The 22,998-nt window shown below is 42.3% G+C and overlaps 1 protein-coding gene and 1 non-coding gene across 2 annotated transcripts in view; both read left to right on the forward strand.

Annotated features, from left to right (window-relative positions):
- USH2A (usherin) overlaps positions 1–22,998 on the forward strand; it is a 698,253-nt gene that overhangs the window by 634,072 nt on the left and 41,183 nt on the right. Inside the window, exons 63-64 of the mRNA XM_072948735.1 lie at positions 16,434–16,661; positions 21,063–22,579. Of these exons, the coding sequence (XP_072804836.1) occupies positions 16,434–16,661; positions 21,063–22,579 (1,745 nt within the window). The remainder of the gene's footprint in view (positions 1–16,433; positions 16,662–21,062; positions 22,580–22,998) is intronic.
- Positions 10,100–10,172, forward strand: TRNAG-ACC (transfer RNA glycine (anticodon ACC)). Its single transcript has one exon. It is a non-coding gene; the product is annotated as a tRNA-Gly (tRNA).

Here is a 22,998-nt window from a genome sequence, read left to right on the forward strand (position 1 = left end):
GATCGTTTTTGGTATTTGCTCAGACAAGCCAAGCAAAATAATAGATTGTAGAATAATTTTAATAATGCATTCAAAATGCCAAATTCATAGCACACTTCCTCTCCTCAGTGGGAAACTTTTTTTTTCTGTTTTGTCCAAAGGTATAATAAAAATGATTATGCAAAATTAAAAACAATCTTTGATTTGCCCAAACAAAAATAAGAGCCACAACTTCCAGCTTTCAGAACAAAGGAAAGTTGTTTTTATTTTTAATTAAGTATGCTTCGCTTAAGTACATTTTCTCTTAAGGTGTAATGACTAACCATGATCGTTTCTTTTTGTTTATTCATTTAAAGCGCAAATAAAAGCAGATAATCAATAGATCATAATCTGAAACTAGAGGATTTACAAGTTAATAAGCTTGAGTCAATAGCTATTCCATGACGAAGCCCTCAATGCTGAACCTGACATAATTTGCTTTGCACTAAGCTGGTTGACTTAATGCTTTAATTTAATTCCAATATTAACCGAAAAATCCAAAGAAAAGGGGAAATTTTAAATCCTATTATATTGAAATGTTTTCAAAGGAATGACAAAATCATGCCACAACTGCTAACACGTGCCGCCAACATCTACCTAACCAGCTGGGCTCTGCTTGTCGTTAACAGTTAACCCCTTTGGAGCCTGGTACAAGTGAGATGTGGAAGATGGTCTACTTTTGCAGTATCTTTTCTCTTAGCCTCAAGTGCTATGAAAATTTGGTCTTATAATGTCTGCTTTTCCTGACTTGCAGGTGAGCTATTGGAGTGGTGGTTATTTGGAGCAATCCTTCTAGTCCCCTTGTTTCTCCTTGAGATCATCATTCAGCCTGACTCCCCAGAAAGAAGCACAGTAAACTGGCTTAGGTCAGAGAGCAAAGGAAGCCTTTCCCCCTTCCCTGGAAGGAAGAAGTGAGAGCCTGTATTGAGAAGCAGCACAGGCAGGCTTCTACCTTCCAAAGTCTGGCGGTGCTACTAGGGTACTGAGAGGAATCTGATGCAGTACCCAGTACCCAGCATGCCTTCAAGGTTGTGAGCTATAGTCAGAATGTCTCCGCTCAAATCCTGGTTCTACACCTTGTAATTACATCACCATGGACAATTTGCTTCACCTGTCTTTACATCCATGTCCTTATCTAAAAACTGAGCATAATAACAGTATTTATCTCATGAGGTTACTTTAAGGATTAAACAGTTTAATATACATAAGGCACTTGGAAAGTGTCTACCATGTAGCAACCACTGACTGTTTTAGCCCTTTGAGAAACTCTTTAGGAAAAGGATGAAAAACATCTAGAACATATGCTAAGAATAGCTTTTTGGCCGGGGCGGGGGTAGATAGTAAATTAGATTTACTTATTTATTTATTTTTGATGGAGGTACTGGGAATCGAACCCAGCACCTCATGCATGCTAGGCATGCACTTTACCACTGAGCTATACCCCCACAACCCTGCTAAAGGTAGCTTTGAAAGTAGCAGCAGCACTGAATGGAGTGGTCAGATGTGTCTTTCCGCACTGTTTTGTGTGCACAGCCCAAGTCCTACCGTCTTCCACTTGTGACCGTCTTCCCAACATCATCCTGAGTTCCTAGTCTGGCTTGCACTCTGTGCCATTGCTAGTCCCACTATAGCCAGAGTGGCAGCGTATTTCAGCTTCCCTTTAACTAGACCAGCTTTAGCTTCCTAGTCCTGTCGTTGTCACCAAGAACAAGTCAGTTTGCTTTGCTAAAGTAAATGGACCAGAAGGCATGCACTGCCTTGTGACCACAGGGTACACGCTTCTATTCAGGAAAGATAACTCGTAAAACAGAGAACAGAAATCTCATTGATTTCTGTGGAACCTTATTTCACATTGCTCCGTCCCTGACATCACGTGCGTCTCATATAGTCTTACCATCGCTATAGGTGGCCGTTGTTACAAAACTTGTCATTTCCTGTGCCTGCACAAACTTGATCAATGCCGTTCACACTCCTGCCACTTCAGTTGAGTTACAGACGCTGTCAGTGCTACACGCGTTGAGTTTAATTGCCACTTAAAATGTCTTCAAAAAGATTACACTATGATTTGGCATTAAAATGAAAAGATACTGTTTGCACAGACAGGCACAGAAACAGCAGCTTAATATACAATTTAAAACAAAAACAAAAACCTGTGCCAATGCAGGTCTAAAGGTGTCTTTCCACAGATATAAAAGAAAAATTCTAAGTAATGAAAAAGCATTGTATCTTCATTCAATTGGAAGCACTTTTCTTCTTTCTAAGGGTTACATAAAATAGCAGCGTGTCTTGGATTCCTTTGAGTCCAGCGATTCACAGCAATGAGGTATACTCCATGACGAATATTTTTAAGTAGTTAGCATATTGCCAAGAAGATAAAGTTCTCATAAAATATTAAATTAATATTTGATAAAAATAAATTTAAATAAAAGATAATATATTCATTTGGCAGAAATCTATTATGCACCCATATGATGTCAAACATATTTTGTATCCCCAGACCCTGTCCTGTAAGAATTCAAGGTCTCATGGGGAGAGAAGGTAGATAAATAGATCACTGTAATGCAATGAAGAAATGCCCTGAGCCCTGTAAAAAGTGGAGAGGAGGAGCAAGTCGTTGGCCGGGGAGTCAAGAAACTTTCCCAAATGGAGGTGGCATTAACTTTGTGAGGTTTTCTTATGGAAATAGAGTTGATTTATAATGTTGTGTTAATTTCTGGCGCACAGCATAATGTTTCAGTTACACAAGTATATATTCCTTTTCATACTCTTTTTCATTATAGGATACTTCAAGATATTGAATATAGTTCCCTGTGCTATACAGTATGAACTTGTTCATTTTATATATGGTGGTTACTATCTGAAAATCTCAAACTCCCAATTTATCCCTTCCCACCCCCTTTCCCTTCTGGTAACCATAAGCTTGTTTTCTATATCTATGAGTGTTTCTTTTATAAATAAGTTCATTTGTGTCCACCTATGTTTTCCACATGTAAGTAATATCATGTGGTATTTGTCTTTTTCTTTCTGGCTTACTTCACTTAGTATGATAATCTTGGTCCATCCATGTTCCTGCAAATGGTATTATTTCATTCTTTTTATGGCTGAGTAGTATTCCATGGTATATGTGTATGTAGATAGATAGATAGACAGACATACAGACAGACTATATATATATATATATATATATCTCACATCTGCTTTATCCATTCATCTGTTGATGGACATTTAGATTGCCTCCGTGGGCTTTCATGTAAAAGCAGAAATGAGATGACAGAAAATAGAGCAGCTCAAAAGACTTTGAAGGATCTCTGACACTCAGATTTCAACAATAAATTAGCTGATTCTGCAACATTCATTTGAAGAATAGGCTTCAGGACTCCTTCAAATCTAAGAGACAGGATGCTAATCAGATCAGTAAACAGCCAGGACAAGTGGAAAGGTCTTTCCAGGGACAGCCATAGAGAGCTGATATCTAATATCAAAGGTCGGGCCTTTATGGGGAGTGTTCGTTTGAGGATGATAACACATCCTTTCACTGAGACCTGCCTCCTCTTGTGATTTATACTGATTACAAGGCCTGGGGACATAGGTCTCTGCTGTCTGACCCTACCTGTCCCCAGCAACAGATGACCCACAGCCAACAAATCCACTGCCAAGCTAACAACCACTCAGACCCTCTCTGAAGATGCTCAGAGTCAGGGGTCAGATGGTCCCAAGTGCTAAAGCTGTAATAGTCTTTAGAATGGGAATGGGTAGCCATGTTGGACACTGAGTAAAGAATTAAAGCAAGTTAAGGGAAAGAGGAGAGAGAAATATCATGCCACCCCAGAGAAAGAAAGAGAAACTAAGTTCTGACAGTTTTCCAATTTCAAAGAGCCAAAGTGGTATTTCATGTGCTGGGTTCTATTGCTTCACTTTCTCTCTTTCTCCTTAAACCAGTCAAAATGAGTTTCTGTTCCGTGTAATTAAATGCTCTTGACTAGAATTTAGACTGCATCAGTTCCTACCTTTCCTGTAACTATAGAGTGTAAGTTTAAGAATCTGGCTGTCATATTTCTTACTGGAAAATGTGATTGAATTCTGGGTTTGAACCTAATATTGTGAATGCTATGATAATTTATTTTTAGATGCTTTGGATTTTTTAAGTAGTCAATAACCAGATTTCTCATCCTTCTAAACACATATACCTTGTATTAGTCAGGATAGGACAGGATATGCTGTGGTAACAAATAAAACTCCAAATATCAGTGCTTCCCACAATAAAGGTGAGAAAGGCAATAGTGGGTTTGGTGGCCCTTCTCCATCTTATATTAATGGTAGACCATGATAGGGGAAGAGCATGCTGAAGGATTCTAGAAGATGTTTGAAAGGTCCAGGAATGTGGCTAACAGCCCATCTCTACACATCCCTTTGACAAGAATTAGTCGTATAACCTCATTTAGGTGCAGGAGAGCTGGAGAATGGACATTTGGTGAGCCCTAGTGTCTCTGCTGCATACCTCTTTAAAAAATAAAAATTGGTGGAGCATTGTCTAGGTTTATCAGTACAATAATTAATAGAGGGCATCCTGTCTTACTTGATTATTACAGTAATGAGATTTCTAGTGCTTTAACTTTAAATATAATATATCATATGATTTTAATAAATATTCTTTATCAGATTAAGGATAATTTCTTCGATTTTTACCTGGCTGAGAGCTTTTATCATGAACCATGAACAGGTGTTGAATTTTGTTAATTCTGTTAAGAGAAGGTCATATGTAAATCGACTTTTCTAAGGGCTACATCCTACTTAGTCATGACATCTCTTTTCTTTTTTAATTTTTTTTAACTTTTTTTTGTTGAGTTATAGTCATCTACAAATTTTGAACTCCCAATCTGTCCCTTCCCACCCCCCTCCCCCTTGGCAACCACAAGTTTGTATACTACGTCTTTGAGTCTGTTTCTGTTTTGTATTTATGTCCTTTTTTTTTTTTTTAGATTCCACATATGAGCGATTTCATATGGTAATTTTCTTTCTCTTTCTGACTTACTTCACTTAGAATGACATTCTCTAGGGACATCCATGTTGCTGCAAATGGTGTTATGTTGTCATTTTTATGGCTGAATAGTATTCCATTGTATAAATATACCACATCTTCTTTATCTGGTCATCTGTTAATGGACATTTAGGCTGTTTCCATGTCTTGACTATTGTCAATAATGCTGCTGTGAACATTGGGGTGCAGGTGTCTTTTTGAAGTAGGGTTCCTTCTGAATACATGCCCAGGAGTGAGATGATATCTCTTTTAAATATTCTGTTGAATACTCTTCACTAATATTATGACTTTTTCCTCTAATCACAGGTGATTTTGGTCTATAAAATCACATTCTTCTTATTATGTGCTTATCCAATTTTGGTATTATCAACATATAACAAGTTTTGTAACTGGCCCATTTTATCTATTTTCCGGAACCCTTTGTACATAATATCAATTATCTGTTACAGATTTAGTCAAAAGTAATAATAGGAAACTTCACTAGTAAAACTCTCTGGTCCTGGGCTTTTTTGGAGTAAGGGGATGATTCAGGGCTTTATTTTGTTTTGTTTTAAAGCTGATTAATATATTTAAATGCATTTTTTAAATTTCTTCCATTTTTCTGAAATTGCCTACTTTATGTATACTTTTACATCTACTATCATAACATTTTTCGCATTTTCCTATTTTCGAGGATAAACTAATCCATGAGGACTGAATGAGTTATCTGCCATCCTAATACCCAAGACCCTCTGGAAAATGTTATTTTGAGCTAAGTAGCACCAAATTCCCTTTGCAAATGTCTCATATTACATAATAGTAGTGTTTATTCTTCATTGGAGAAAGGCATTATCTTTTTCAGCCCACCCCCAAAGACAGGGGTTCTCAAAAATGAGAGAACACAAAAACTGTCTCATATTGCACACCCTACTGGTAAAAGGGAAAAAATCATACTCATTATTGTATGATTCAATTTATATATATATAATTATATATATATATAATTTATATATATATAATTATATATATATATAATTTATATATATAAATTGAATATATGTATGCAAACAAATTTCTAAAGACCAAACAGTTGACATCAATAACAAGAAAGAATTTCCTCAATTATTCAGTGCACATTTATCCAGTACCTGCTAGGTCTTCACAGTAAACATTTATAAGACTAGTGTTTACAGCTAATAATTTAAGTATTAACTTGAAAGATGTACTTATTTTCATAAGATGCTATGCTTTTTTAAAAAAATATCATTCTCCATATATTCTCCACATAAGCTAGGGTATTATGCACTAAAAATATCTTGTGTTATTCATTACTTTAGAGTCCAACCCTTTATTCGTTCATAACTTCCATAAATGTTTATGTAATATCTTATGCGTAGGAGCATCTCTTAGAAGCTTAAGATAATAATAGTAACATCTAGCACTTGTTAAATGCCTACTTTGTATCAGGAACTATTCTAGGATTAACACACTAAAATTTACCAACTGAAAAAGGTAGCGATAACTATTCCCTTTTTACCTATGAGGAAACCAAAGTAAAGTAAGTTTAAGAAATAATCCTGATGTAAAACGTTCGCTTTATGGTAAGGACAAACAAGTGAACAGACAGATTAATACACTAGAAGACCCATTAATAAAGGAAGTAGATCTATGAACAAATTCAAACTCATTCTCTCTCCCAGGTAGCAATGCTTATGACAAAGAAATTTGGGACACCTCGTTTCAAGCAATAATTTTTATTTTGATTAAAAAGTGTGTGTATCTATGAGTTGGGAATCTCACGGTCAGCTCCAAATCTAGTGTTGATGGATTGTAGGATCGAGTACAGGTAATTGAGACCATCTGGTCTTTAGCTTCAATGGCAAAATGAGGCCATTGGAATAGAGTTCCAGTCATAATTTTTTTGACTCTTTAACTCTAATTTAAAGTTTTACTAATAGGACTTATGTGTACATGAATATTTCATATTTAATCACAAGTATTATGATTGTGTCTATCAAAAGTTGGAAATTTAAGACTCCTTTCTTCACTGCATAAAAGTTCAAACAAATCTTTGATTAATCTTTAATTGGAACTGTCAATTAAAACGAGGTATAATGTAGTTAAGTGGTACTCACAAGGAAGCTCATGAACCCCTTGGAGTCCCAGAAACTTTTTCAGGGGTCTTCTAGGTCAAAAATATGTTCATATTAATATGAAGACATTATGTGTCTTTTTTCCTCTCATCCGTCTCACAGGTGTACAGTGGAGTTTTCCGGAAGCTACATGATGTGTGGTGATGTTATCATTCTGCTGGCTATGTGAATGTGTTTCTTTATTCTTCTTTAATATTTTCTCAGCTTTCATTTTTAATATGGCAACTATTGGTAGATATAAAGCACAGATGCAAAAGCTTTTGGGGATCCTCTATTATTTTTAAGAAGCAGGGGTCCTGAGGCCAGAACGTGAGAATCTCTGATGCAGGTGACAGGAACGTTTGAGCTCAGTGTAGTACAGGAATAAAAGTGTAACCCTGCCACTTACTAGGCCTGAAATCTGGGCTCGTTACTTATTTAAGCCTCAGTTTCCTTATTTGTACTATTACCACCCTCAGAGCTTTGTTTTGAAGAAGAAATGAGATAATGCGTGTAAAGTACTCTGTGCTGGGTCTGATGCTAATAAAAGTAAAAACTTTGCCCAAAAATAATGATCCTCCTTTAGGAAGGACACAGAAGAAAATGGTAAACTGGTAACTGTCATTGCCACTGGGCAGGGAAGTTTTCATTGTATCCTCTTCACATGGAAGTAATGGTTTAATTAAAATTATTTTTAAAAATGTTTTTATTACCCTGTTCCTATTACAGGACTTACAGTTTATCAATAACTTCATTTTTAATGAAACTTTATTATTCTAAAATTTATGTCTGAAGAGAGCTAAGCGCACAGTGACTGTAGCTCTTAGTATGAACATCACTTTGTTGTGGAGGCTACAGCCAACTCCACATTCATTGGCTGATGCCTGAGCCTACCCGGATCACTTTGCCACACTGAGAATTTTGGCTAACCTGGTTTCCACATGCAAAGGGAAAAGGAAGTCCTGATTTTTAGAAGTAGTACACATCAGCTTCATCATCAGTCCCTCCCTCGTTGTTGGAGAATCCCCATCAAAGTACAAACGCTCTCTAGTATCTCCCTTATTTTTGAAATGTGATCCCACAGGCCCCTCCGGCTACCATCCTATTCCCCTGTCCTCCTTCACAGCCAGACTCCTCGGAAGACTCATGTTGCTATTCCCTGTTTCTGCCTCCACACAACCGGTTCTCCATTCCTCCCGCTCCGGCTGGAGTCCCGCCCCTGCTGTTCCGCTGAAAGGCTGATATGAAGGCTGCCTGCTACCCCAAAGACCTCTCTGTGTGTGTCTTGTTTCCCATTTCAGCATCATTTGACACTGTGACCACACCTGCTTTACTTGATCTCCTCTTCTTTTGGTTTCCGTGAGACCGCAGTCTCCTGGTTTGCTTCCGACTTTGCTGGTCTTTTCTTAGTGTCGTTACTGACTCGTCCCTGCAAGTTGGGCTTCTCATCCTCATCCTGCTTCTTTCACTGAGTTTGGTCCTGGGCCCTCTCCTCCACCTGCACTCTCTTCCTCTTCTTAGACTCATCTCAGCCACACCCTACACTCTCTTCTTCACCCCACATCTTCATTTTTAATTCCTCTGTATTCATTGATAGCACAAATATTTTTTGAGTGTTTATACTAGGCACAATTAGAGACACTCAGTATGGAGCAGAGACTGAAACAGATACAGGTTCCTGCTCTCAGTGGGACTCACATCCTTATAAAGAAAGATCAATGAAAAAATAATCATAATAAATAAATAGATTATATGATATGTTGGAAATGAGCATTGAGTGCTTTGGACAAGAAATATAGGCAGAGCAAGGTAAAGGGGTTCCATAATGAAGGAGGAGGAAGAGGGCGGGCAGATTGTAACTTTCTACAGGAAGAGCTGAATTTACCGTGCAGATGTGGGAGTCAAGTGGGTTGTGGGAGAGGAAGCAGCTAGTCCAGGGCCCTCAAGGCAGAGGCTTGTTTGATGTGTTTGAATAAGAGCAACAAGACCAGTGTGGTACAGTGCAGCTTGCATTGGGGATAAAGATCATTGATGATGTCAGAGGCACTGAGAGGATGGACAGGAAGACTGAGTTTTTACTCTGAAGGACACAGGAGCTACTACAAGGTTTTGAGCAGAGAAGGCAAATAATCTAACTTGTGTTTCAAAAAATCACTCTGGATGCTGTATGAATAGTGGGACTTGATGGCTAACAATAGAGAGACCAATTAAACCGTGGCAGTGGTAGAAATGGAAGAGAATGGCTTGGGTCAGGATGGCAGGAGTGGAGGTGGTGAAAACTCGAGGATTCTGGATGTATTTTGAGGTTAAATAAATCCAATCTGATTTCCTAATGATTAGATGTAGGTGTGAAGGGAAAAGAGGAGGAATTCAAAGTTTGTGGCCTTAGCAACTGAAAGGATGGAGTTGTCATTTACTGGGGAGAAGGGAAGATGGCAGGTGAAGTGGCTTTGGTGGGTGCACCAGACACCTTTCACTTGGGGAAACTGAACCCTATGAGTTTGGAGATTTCTTACGGAACTAGATCTTACACAACTGTGGGAAGAGCTTGGAAAGTGAAGACTCAGAGAGGGGAGTGAGAGGATTGGTCAAGGAATGGCCACCAGCCAGTCTCAAGAAGCCAGGCACAACTGGCCACCCAAGTGGAACGGCCAGAAGGCAGCTCGTGGAGGATCTGGGGGCGCTGTGCCTCTGCATAGCTGCTGCCTCTGTGAGGACAGCACCAAACTTCAGCTCGCAGACCTGGGGCCACTGTTGGTCCAAGGGTTAGGAAGTGGAAGGAGGCAGAGCCAGCTGTGGAGCAGAGGAGAGTGAGGACAAGTGGAAACCCACTTACACATCTGTGCCTGTTTATCTCCACATGTAACCTCCATGAACTTGAAGGAGGAATGGCTGCTGCTTTACTTTCATCCTCCAAATCTCTCGCCAGTGGGGAGGGTACAGCTCAGTGGTAGAGTGTATGCCTACCATGCATGAGGTCCTGGGTTCAATCCCCAGGACCTCCATTAAAAATAAAATAAACCTGATTACCTCCCCTACAAAAATAAAAAAATTTAAATTAAAAAAAACAAAGAAATACCTCACCAGCTTTAACCCAGAGCCACACAGGAAGGTGTATTAGTTTCCTACGGCTGCATAACACATTGCTGCAAACTTAATGACTTAAAATAACACATATTTGTTTTTGCACAGTGCCTGTGGGTCAGAGACATGGCTTTGTTGGGTCTTTTGTTCACAAGGCTACAATCAAGGTGTCCCCTGGGCGACATTCTCATCTCAAGGCTTGACTAAGGAAGTATTGACTTCCAAGCTCTTTCTCATTGTTGGGAGAATTCATTTCCTCGTGGCTGTAGGACTGGGAGCTCCAGCTTCTCACTGGCTGCTGGCCCTTGGGTCTTAGAAATCACTCACCATTCCATGCCCCAGGGCTCTTGCACAGACCTTCTCATAACATGGCAGCTTCCTTCCTCAAGCCCAACAGGAGACTTTCACTGCCATGCAGCTAAGACAGTGTCTCCTATATTCATGTGAGTGACTTCTCATAACTTGGCCATTGGGTAGAAGTGAGTTATGGGTCCTACCTGCACTCCAGGGGAAGGGGATTATTTACAAGGGCAGAACTCACTGCCACAAAAAGGGAGTTATTAGCTGTAATTCCTCTTTAACCAATTTTACATAGTACAGATTACACAGAAGGGAAAATCAAGAGATCACATCGAGACTTACTAAGTTTGAGATGTATTAGACCTCAAAGTGGAGAGGCTGGGATGGCCGTTGGATCTGAGACTGGCCGGGAGAGATGTACAATGACTCTCAGATGTGTATTTCCAACCCAGTCCTTCCTTCTGCCTGAAAGTTTCTCCCCTAGTTCTTCACAAGCCTTCTGCATTCTTGCTGAAATGGAACTTCCTCAAGGATCTTCACCCATTCTTCTTAAACCAAGACTCTCGCTCTTCCCCGTCACCTAAACCCAAACGCTAGTTCATCACTCTACTTATCTCCTTCATAGTTTGTCACAATTTCTAATTTTCTAATTCTCTTTCTCTCTCTCTCTCCATTTTGCTTGTATATTGTCTATTTCTCCTCATTATAATGTGGGACTCAGGAGGGTACCGCCCTGGTCTCCCTTGCTTTCTGCTGTGTCCTCTTAGGAGGATGCCAAGCACACAGGAAGCCTTCAATAGATATGTGTTTAATCAAGGACTGAATAAATGTGACTGGCTGGAGTGAGTGAAATTCTGTTACATGTATTTTAGTGCAGTTTTACTAGTATTACCATAAAACAGATTGCCAGAGTGAAATTGCTGGGTCACAGCGTGGGCACATTTTTAATTTTGATAGATCAGAAGTACTGCTTTTTAATATTTAGTGTGACTGATTTGCCACTTTAAAATTTAATTATCACAAATTTAATTTTTTCCCCTTCTCCTTTGAAAAATGAGCCATTTCAAATCCATTCTTTTCTTCCCCAATGTTTTTATGGTAACCGAGGTGCCATCATTTATTTTGTGAGAACCCTAGCTTTTGCTTTGTAGATTAAACTGATAGGGCCCATCTGTCTATAAAGAAAACATCTGTGAATCTTCTTTTTGCATTGACCGCCCCCCGCCCCGTTACGAGATGAACGATGTACTTCAGAGATGGAAGAAATACCTTCCCCTTCCCACGTATTGTTCTTCTCTGAATGTAGCTATTTGTGGGAGGAGAACTTAATGCCCCAAGTCATCTGCCTTTCAGAAATCTAGACAAACATTTTGTGCTGATTTTTTTATTCATCACAATGTATAAAGGTCATCCAACTGGCTGGATGTGCTCTACCCAAAGCCGTGAACTTCAGGTGATGCTAAATGAGAACTTCTCCTACTTCTAGTGTTTCGGTTGTAATAGAAGCCAGAAGCTTGTCAATAACCATTCCTTTATTTTACCATTATGACAAGATAAACTTCAACTTATGGTAAAGATGAGAAGCAGCATCCAGGTGGTTCAATGAAAGAAGGCGTCAGTTAATGTATTTAAATCTAGATTTCTCTGAAGCTCTCTGTACAAAAGAAAGCCAACTTCCAACATGATGTATCCTCTGGGTCTTGACATTCCTGAGAGCTAAGGAGGCAAAGGAACCCTGCAGCTGGGTTGGGATTTATAAGCCAAAAGTCACCCATTGTAAAATGAGGAGCCCAGGTGAAGGGAGTACGGCCAGGAGGAACCCCCTGGGCTGGGAATGATGTTGATGGTGACCAGGGGGACCAGCCCTTTCCCAAATGTAATGAGCACACACGAGCCTCTGGCAGTGAACACAGCAGTGCCCAGACATCCCTGTTTGGTTCATTACTGACAGCAGGATAAGAAGAGTCCGAAGGGCCAAGGTAAATGGGCTCAGTGAAAATGCACCTTAAAGCAGAGGGAGAGCTCTGGAAACTGCTGGGCCATCAGATCAATAGACTCAGAGATGACTAAGTTAGGTTGCTTTATGCAGTTTAAACATTTGTGCAGGGAATCCCCCCACGCTGCCTTTTATTGACAGCTACAGATCAATGATAATTTTTGATCATTTTCAACCTACATAAACCTCTTGACCCCATGGCCACCTTTGGGGCACTTCAAGTCGTCAAAAATAATCAGAGAAGATGGTGTAAAATTGTCAAACTGCCGAAGACTCCAAGTAGTTTCATGTGCCCCCAGGAGCAGAGTTGAGAGGTTAAAATGTAGTTCATATCGCCAGCAGGACCTCAGCTGGCGGAGTGTTCCAGAGAGTCTCGCCTTTATGTCTCGTTAAAGGACTCCCTGATGTGTGTCCCTACTCTGACGCTCATGCACATGAGTTTAAAAACAAAAAGCTTCAGTCTCATTGGAAATACGAGGTTGCGGAGAACAAATTACTCCTGTTCTCCTTTACTGAGTCATTCTTTTCATCTGCTGCCTAACAAAAGTAGTTAGTGTCCTTCTAAATAGAAAATAGAGGAATAGCGTGTGGACATGGATGGGACAAAGACGAAAGAAACGCAAGTACAAGTTGGTAGCCCAGAGGTCAGGTATAACCAAAAATTATATCTCAAAAGACGCAGTAAGATGGAAATGGAAAGTAAAAGCAGAATAATGACAATGAAACGTCAAGAGGGAAGAGGATGGAATTAAGATCGTCTCCCCAGGGGAAGGAAGAACGGGGCAGCAGAGGAGCAAAAGGAAGGAACGTGTTTTCAAGGTGGGCTTTTCCCAGTCAGTGGGGCAGAATGCTACGTCTCCAAAGGAAGGAATGGGATCCAGTACCTTTAAGATCAACAGTGCTCAAGCCAGTATGCCAAACTGGAGGCAAAGAACAAGTACCTGAATGAATAAACAAGACACACCCCGAGCCACAGGGTGACCTGTGCCCGGATTTTATAGTAGGATTCTAAAATCATGAAGTCTGGCGTTGGAAATCCACCCAGGGAAGAATAATATCGATTATATCCTAAAATGTCAAAGAATAAATTGGCAAGGATAGTCCTGCCATTTTGAAGTTTTCTTTGCTTTTTTCATATGGACTTTACTAAATATTGACAAAAAGCATGTCTATCACTGAGGCTTATTTAAGGCATGTGTGTGTGTTTGTGTGTTGTGGCTCTTCAGAAATAAATTAACATAATATAGGAACTTGTTGTCATTATAAATTTATGATTTAAAAATCCTCCTTCACATTTCCTTTATGTTTATGATATATGATTATTTTTATTTTTTAAAGAAGATATAGGAGGAAGGTATAGCTCAGTGGTAGAGTGTGTGCTTAGCATGCACAAGGTCCTGGGTTCAACTCCCCAGTACTGCCATTAAAAGTAAACTTATTTATTTTTAATGAATGTATTTATTTTATTAATGAATGTATTTATTTGTAAACATAATTACCTCCCCCCCCCAAAAAAAAACTATAGACAAAATTAAGCAAAACAACTGTAGTAATCACTTTCTGTGGGAATATACCTCTGAACATTTCTGGGCCAGGCGTGCACGAACTTCAGCATCAGGTCTGAGGGTCCTATTTCCACAGTTTTGATGGTGGAGGTTTTGAAGCCAGGGCATTCTGAAGACTTCTGCACTCAGAGTTCTGGCGATACATGTTTACTAAAAGAATCTATAATGAAATCATATTTTGTTCCTTTTTAAATGGTTGCCTGGCGTGTGTTGGATGACTGAATGTCGGTGGTTAATCATTAAGTACTCACGTTACCAAAAGTGTTTGATAGTATTGCCATCTAGGGGCGGAACGGAATCCTTAGCTCTGAAATAAACTGTAATTGAGCAGGTGCTGCTATTGACAATATACATATGTTTTTGCTTTATAGCCCACATGCTTTTCATGTTTCTTATGACAAAAGCTATCTCCAAATGTCCCCCAACAGCCTTCCTTTTTTATATATAATCTGTTAGAGGTGATTACTGTTTGCTTTGGAGCTGATGCTTTCTTGGCATCTATTCCTGAACACTCTGAACAAAGAATTGTTCTTTTTTGCATTATTAATCTTGCCCGTGTTTGCCCTATTTCCACAGAAAAGGAATCATTTATCAGAAAAGAATGTTTGTAATCGGGGCTTGTAGCATCTTCAGCTTTAATATTCATTATGGTCATTCTAGTTCTGTGCTCTGTTTATCTAAAAGACCAATCCAATGTTGTGGAGAAATAAGTTTTAAATATTTATGATCCAACTTTTAATATTTTAAAAAAGAGAAATTAGTATTTCTGTAAAATTTGTTTCAGAGTCTGGTCGCTTCGCAAATGTTTAAATATTAAAAGATTTCAAGAGGTTAGCATGTAATATCATAATGGGACTTATTGAAACAGGAAAATTGACTTTACAAGTTTTTGGATAAGTAAAGGAAATTATATTTTCTCTGTTTGTAATAAGAAACATGAACTTAGAGAATACGAATGATAATAAGAAACAAGAAACGTGAACTTAGAGAGACATAAAACTTAGAACCAAGAATGTGAGGAAATGGTGTCAAAAATTATTTCTACAGTGGGTTTTGGTTTTGTCTAACCAAATTTTTTTGGAAAATGGTTGTTTGATTTTGCCACGTTGTTTTAGATTTTATTCATAATGATTTTTGGGTGCCCTTGAGTTAAGGAGAAATTCCACTCACATAGCTCTGATGCTTTTGAGTACCTACTCGCAGAAATAACATCCACCTCTCCATCTTCCATTCTTCCTCCTGTGCCCAACAAGGCAACAGGACAGTGGAAGACTGTCACACTGAACAAATCAAAGCTGATCTCACAACATTAAGGATAAATATCCTATTAAACCAGTTTAAAAAAAAAACACCTTCCTCTTGATTATTCACATCCAGTGGGTGTGGTACACAACACAAAGTGTGTGGTTGTGTGTGTTTATTGATACACACATTCCTGGCACACTTGCAGACGTAATTCCTATTGGTGAACAGACATTTCCATCCAGCCCAGATGTGGAAAGAACACTCTGGGCTCTTTCAAAACATTAGGATTCTTAGCTCCAGTTTAATTATGCAAAATACGTGAAATGCTGCTCTCCAGGCAGAGAAAAAGCAATTGTGCTGTTCCTCTTTTTCTTTCCTTTTAAATTAACAAAGACCAAATACTCAAAGCCTAGCTGACCATTACTTTTCATCAACTGCATAGTTTTAGCTATGATGTTTTTAACAAAGGAGAATATTTTCACGTGTACGTTAATGGTAGACTGCTCTCGGGCTGTTTGCGCATTCACAGTTCAGTTGGCTTGCTGTTTTCTTGTGTTTGTTTTATAGCGTTTGTAAGATGTAGACACACACCAAGAGAACTGAGAGAGGGAAACTGGGGAGATGGGGAGGGTCTTAGGTATAAACAAATAGTGTTGGGGTTTAACAAGAGAGAATTAGGGTTGTTCAGGTTAGATCTCCAAAGCCTTAGGATTACCCCGCTGCGTACCACACAGCTGGGTGCCGCTGATTTCCATCATGAGCTAAATGCAGCCCCGACCTGAGACATCTAGATCTTGTTGTTTTTTGTTGTTTTTATATATCGCATTCATTGGGTTGCAAACTCTGAAGAGGCCAAAATCCTATCTGACCCACACTGTGTGTGTGTCTGAAATCACACAACATTAGGTCATCTATTTAGCGTGTTAAGAACAAGAAAAAACCATATTGTTTTCTTAATAATTCAAAACTCCACTGTGTTTTTGTGCTGTGTTGCTGGGGTACTTTGGTCAGATTGTGACCGTCCAGCAATTGGCAGCAGTTTCTAAGAGGAAACTAACCTGTCCCTTTTCTTACAGGGAACAAGCCATCGAGCCCAGCTGTGTGGGTTGGAGCCCTTCAGACCGTATCACGTGGGTGTTGTGGCCACAAACCAGGCAGGAGAAGTTTCCAGCCCCTGGACTCTGGTTCACACCCTAGAATCTTCCCCAAGTGGACTGAGCAACTTCACGGTACAGCAGAAGGAGGACGGGCGGGCCTTGCTTCTGCAGTGGTCGGAACCTGCCAGAACCAATGGCGTGATTAAGGTAACGGCTACCCCGAATGTGAAATCACGTTTGGCGTTCTCCAGACAAGTGGATGAGCCCTGACAGCCCATCAGGTCGCTGTGGGAAGACTCCCTTCACAGCCTGGTTAATTCTTCCTGATAGGCCCCTCCAGGCGCTTAACCGTAGATCAGAGAAAACCAGCTCCCGTGTGTGATGCTCCCTGAGAACCCAGCACTGGCTAAGTGCTCTCCGTGGATTATCTCATTTAATCCTCACATCAGCCCTACACAGTAGGTACCGCTAACACTCACGGGGCACTTAAGGCTGAATCCTCGTCCAAGCCCCCACTGCCATGATGGAACTGGGGTCTGAAGCCAGGAAGTCACACCAGAACCGAACTCTAAATGACTGTGTTCTTCCTGCCTCCTGATTTACCCCACCCAGCTATTTGCTTAAACTTTGCCTGATTTGCGCTTTGAACGGAGCTCGCTCAGCAGGAAACAGGAAGCCCCACATGCCTGCTAAGTCCCTGACGTCCCTACACAGCCATCAGGAGGAGTCTTACTAATGCCACACATACAGCCCAGGCTTCAGCCAGTCTGGGAGCGCAAATGAGGCTGCGTTTCCCTTATTAGCCCACATTCTGATGCTCTGAACCATCACCCACATGAGAATCAGCCTCACCTCCCTTCTGGCGTTCTCCCCCAGGGATGGTGGTGACGCACCTGTCTGTCTGTTACTGCCTCTGCCTCAAGTCCCCTCTGGCCCTGCGCCACCACCCAGGCCCTCATCAATTGTCTTCTGCAGGCCAGGACTGAACACCCTGCAGCTATTAGAGACACTCCGTCTCTCCTTTACAACTCCCTCTCAAGGTGGCAAAGACTCCCCGACTAATGCCACATAGAACAGTTAAGAGTCAGCTGCGACTTTGGTTAAAGCTTCCCTGAAGACCCAATGAGGAGGGGGACAGGAAGTTACCTACAGCAATGACTTGGATCTGTAACTAGAGCTCACAGGCCCAGGCCATCCTTGTGGGCCTCCCTGCAGCTGCCTGGCACAATGAATGCCTCTCTGCATACCTCCAGGCCCGCCACCTGGAGCAGAAGCTAGCTGCTTTCTGCCAGCCCCCTCACTGTGACAGAGGCAGACTTTGCCTGCTCTGGGACAGGAGACCTGAGACTTAGGATGCTTGGCCCTAAAATCCAAGTCACAGTCCAAAGGTCCCCATCAGAAAAAAAGAATTTCTGCTTTCACACCCATCGAAGCCCCACTTCTTGTGAGTGTGTGTTTCCCGTCCCAGCGTCTGCCTCTTCCGGGCATGACTGGCAATAGAAATGCCTACTCCTTTTATCTTCATTTCAATTTCACCAAATATTTTTTGAGCTTCTGCTAAGTGCCAGGAGTGAACAAGACGGGCCCGGTTCTTGCCATCACAGACCTTACGTGTACGTACAAATACATGAATGGTCAAGACAGAGACAGGCGGACAAAAGGCTAGTACACAGATAAGCCAGAGAATTTCAGAGAGTGATGAACGCTAGAAAGAAAATTAAACAGAATAATGTAATTATGCCTGCTCGGGCTGTTTCAGAACGGATGATCACTTGGATTGAGTTGACATTTGAGCTGAGCCCTGAATGACAAGACAGAGTCAGTCATGTGAAGATATGAGAGCAAAATATTCCAGACAAAGTGAACAGCAAACACAGAGCCTGAAGCCAGGAATGAACTTGGCGTACTCACATAAAGGGAAGAGAGCCAGAGTGGCTGAAGTACTGGGGGGTGTGCGGAGAGAAGGATGACACTAGAAGAGATTCAAGGGTTTGGTAGGAAGCAGATTGTGCCAACCTCGTGGGCTCTGATAAGGAGCTTGGACTTTATTCTGAGTGCAAAGAAAAAACTACTGAAGGGTTTAGGCAAAAGAAGAGCATAGATAAACTTGTGTTTTTAAAATCAGTCTGGTAGAAAATGGGATAAGGAGACCCGTGGAGTTTGGAATCTGGTAAAGAATTCAGGGTAGACGTGATGGTGGCTTGAATTCGAGTGGGAGTTGTGAAGGTAGAGCAAGATGGGAGGATGGGAGACCTACTCAGAAGGTAGAGATGGCAAGATTTGTCCATGGACTGGATGTGACACGTGAAGGAAAAGGAGTCCTTCAGAGTGACTTCTGGGTTTGGGCCTTGAGTCACTGGCTGGGAAGGCAAGGCTGGAAGATATTCAGGTTTGAGGGGACCAGTAGGCAGTTGGAGGTGCAAGTCTAGAACTCTTGGGGAAGTTCTTCACAGAGCTCTCTCTCTCTATATATATATATATTTGGAATTCATTAGCAGATGGGTGGTACTCACACCCACGGGCCTGGAGGGGACCAGCTACAGAGAGGACGTAACTAGAGGTGAAGAGCGCTGGGATCGAGCCCTGGGGAGTATAGACATTTAGAGTCAAGGGGAGGAAGAGGAGCCAGCCAGGCAAGGGAGGCAGAAGGAAAAGTAGATGAGAGGCGTGTTCCCAAAGGGAAGAGAAAATGTGCCAAATGCCGTTGAGAGAGAAAGTAAAATGACGACGGAGGCGTGACCCTGGATGTGGAAACGAGGAGGAGGTCATTGTGGTCGTGACAAGAAGATCAAGTGGTGAAATGGGAAACCAGAGGGAATGAGACAGCAGCTCTTTAAAGGAGTGGAGATGGAGAGAAAAGCAGAGACATGGGGCAGGAGCGGGGGACTCTGATGTCAGGAAGTTTTATTTAGAAATCAGTGGAGGAGACTACAGTTCATTTAAGCACTAATGGAAATAACCCCGTAGAGGGGGATAAATTGATGAGGCAAGAGGTGATGAGAATAACCCCAGGAGTGAAATCTGTAGGAAGGAGGAGGGGGTGGAGCACCCAGAGCTCAGGTGGCCTTCAGTGTTGGGGGAGGCACTTTGTCCATGGCCAAAGGAAGGCAGGCAGATAGTGTGTGTCCAGATTCACATGCACATGGCAGCGATCATGTGTAACATGAGAACATTCTTTTCTGACGGCCTCCACTGTCCTCAGTCAAATGTCCCATCATGTCAACAACCACCTGTGAGGGAAGGAGGGTGGCGTTGGCAGTTAGTGGGGAAAGGAGAAGATACGAAATCATCACTTTGGAAAATGAGACAGCAAGCACATGGGACAACAGAATAAGATGACAAGTTGGTAAACGTCTATTAAGAAGTTTTGGTAAGAAATCTAAAGTGAGACCAGTCAGTACATTGGAGTGTTTTTCTCCAAACCCAGTTAGAAGTTATGGTACAGAAGGAGAGTGGAATTTAACACTAGTTAGAGATTTGCCAAGTGAATACGATTAGAGGGGGAGACAGGGAGTCACTGAGGCTCAAATTGATTATGGAATCTAAGCTCTCTCCAGAAAATACACTGTTCCCCTTCCCTCAGGGGTGTGATCTTGCCCAGGGACCCCAAGAAGAAAATCACACCAAAATATAATAGTCCAACACTAATAGACTTCCAAGTCTAGGCTGTTTAATCTTCAATCACATTAATGTATATCAACAGTCCAGTCAGAGTCGAGCTTCCCCAGGAAGAACCTATGGGTAGACCTGCCTCCCAAGGGACTCTGATGTGTGTCCAGTTCATCTTAAGAGGCGCCATCATAGGGTCACTGCCACCTACAGGAAAGTATCCTGTCTCTCAGGGACATCGGAGCATGAAAAGAGTGGGGAGACCACCATTCAAAAACAGCTAGATTCCAATTAAATGACTTCCCATCTTCCCCAAAGAACAATGAATAGTGTGGGATGGAAACTTGCTCTGCATCTGCATCAGGAGGGTCCAAATGGTTTTCCCCAGAATGAAAGAATACTTTGCTCCCAAGAAACGATCAGTTCTTCCAAAGCTGGCAAAAGAAAACATGGTGCTTTTTGCCCTCTCCTAGTCATCGGTTTGTATGTATGTTTTTGTGTACACGTACAACATGTATTTGTACACATGTATATGCACATGTGCTTACGCACAGATACGGACACGGTTTCTGCCCTGGCACCCTGGTACAAGTGATGAAGCATTATCATTCCATTTCCCAGTAAATGCTGTGGGAGGTGGACAGTGTAGACAGACCCCATTTAGCCTCCTCAGGATGAGATTAGGAGCACTTACTATCTATAAAAGAGGGGACTTGAATACTATTCCCCACTTCTAATAAAAGAAAAATAGGAGGGGACCCCATGAACACTCTTCAAGTCCAAGAATTAGGTTCAATAGCCCTTAGCTTTTAGATACATGCTTATGTGATATCCAACCCTAACAAAAGAGAAAAGGCAAAGATCATATTCCCCAAATTAATATCAGAAAACGTCTTCTGGCTTAGAGTCATCAAGACGAGGGCTAGGAGGCAGGAGAGGTTAAAGGGAGGAGACACCTACACCAAGAAGTCACACACCTTGCTTCTCCTCTCCCTGCAGACATACAGCGTCTTCAGCGACGGCGTCCTGGAGTACACGGGCCTGAGGCGTCAGTTTCTCTTCCGGCGCCTGGACCCCTTCACCCTCTACACGCTGACCCTGGAGGCCTGCACCAGGGCCGGCTGTGCACACTCGGCACCCCAGCCCCTGTGGACGGAGGAAGCGGCTCCCCAATCTCAGCTGCCTCCCACCATCCAGTATGTGGGGTCCACCAGTGTTGAGCTGAGCTGGTCAGAGCCTGTGAACCCAAATGGAAAGATCATTCGCTACGAAGTGATACGCAGATGCTTTGAGGGAAACGCTTGGGGAAATCAGACAATCCAAGCCGATGAGAAAATTGTTTTCACAGAATATAATACCGAGAGGAAAATGTTTCAGTATAACGACACAGGTCTGCAGCCATGGGTGCACTGTGAATATAAAATCCACACTTGGAATTCAGCCGGCCAGACCTGCAGCTCTTGGAGTGCAGTGAAGACAAGGCAGGCCCCTCCAGAGGGCCTCTTTCCACCTGAGATAGCCCAGGTATCTGTAAGCCCCCCCAAACTGCTGATTTCCTGGGTGCCCCCAGAAGAGCCGAATGGCATCATCCAGTCCTATAAGCTTCGAAGGGACGGGGTGCTCTATCCCTTCAGCTTTGATGCCATGACTTTCAGTTACACTGATGAAGAGCTGCTCCCGTTCTCCTCGTACAGTTACGCCATCACAGCCTGCACCTGGGGAGGCTGCTCCACCAGCAGGCCCAACAGCGTCACAACCCTTGAGGCTGCCCCTGCAGGGGTCAGCCCTCCAGCTCTTTGGACCATCAGTGCCACTCAAATAAATGTATCTTGGTCACCACCATCCATTCAAAATGGAGAGATCACTAAATATTTGCTTCGATTTGATGGTGAGGAGTACCTGGCTGGACAGAGCCTGTCCCTGCTGGTCTCCCACCTGCAGCCCTACACACGGTATAATTTCTCCCTGGTGGCCTGTACCAACGGAGGCTGCACAGCTAGCGCAGCAAACTCTGCCTGGACGATGGAGGCTGCACCACAGAACATGGACCCGCCGAAACTGCAGGTCACAGGCTCAGAGTCCATAGAAGTCACCTGGAAACCACCGAGAACCCCAAACGGCCAGATCAGAAGTTATGAACTTAGGAGGGATGGAGCCCTTGTGTATACCGGCCTGGAAACTCGCTATCATGACTTCACTCTCACCCCAGGCGTGGAGTATGGCTACACGGTCATGGCCAACAACAGCCAAGGGGGTGTTTTGAGTCCCCTCGTCAAAGATCGGACCAGCCCCTCTGCGCCTTCAGGGATGGAACCTCCAAATTTGCAGGCCAAGGGCCCCCAGGAGATCTTAGTGACCTGGGACCCTCCAGTCAGGACAAATGGTCGTATCGTCAACTACACCTCCTTTATCCGTGAGCTGTTTGAACGAGAAACAAAAGCCATACATATAAACACAACTCACAATTCTTTTGGCACACGGTCGTTGGCGGTAAACCAGCTGAAGCCGTTTCACAGGTAGGTAGCCGACGCTGGGTTTACTGAGAACCAGCCACTGCCCTTTCTGTTGAGTGAGCCCGCAGTCAGTTCCAAGGAAGACTCGAGTAGCAGGCTAAGCAGTGTCCCCAGCCTCCATCCCTTTAGCCTTCCAAGTGGACTAACCACATCCTCATCCAGCCAAAAGCTGCTTGCATAACTCCTGGAGAGCAAAATTCTTGCAGGTGATGTTTTGAGAGTCAGTTTTCTTACAAACGTTTGCAATTTATCACGATGTCTGGAACAAGTAGCAAGGAGGTCGGGGCCACTTCCCTGAGTCTGGTTTCTCCTGGAAACAAGACAGCACCTGGACAGGTCTGAGAACCCTAGTCGTGCTATCTGACCTAGGCTGGGAGGAAAAGGAGGTATTATGTTAAAGAAGGAGAAAAGCGCCAGTCAGT

Source organism: Vicugna pacos, chromosome 23, assembly GCF_048564905.1.
Source record: "Vicugna pacos chromosome 23, VicPac4, whole genome shotgun sequence".
Taxonomy (NCBI): Eukaryota; Metazoa; Chordata; class Mammalia; order Artiodactyla; family Camelidae; genus Vicugna; species Vicugna pacos.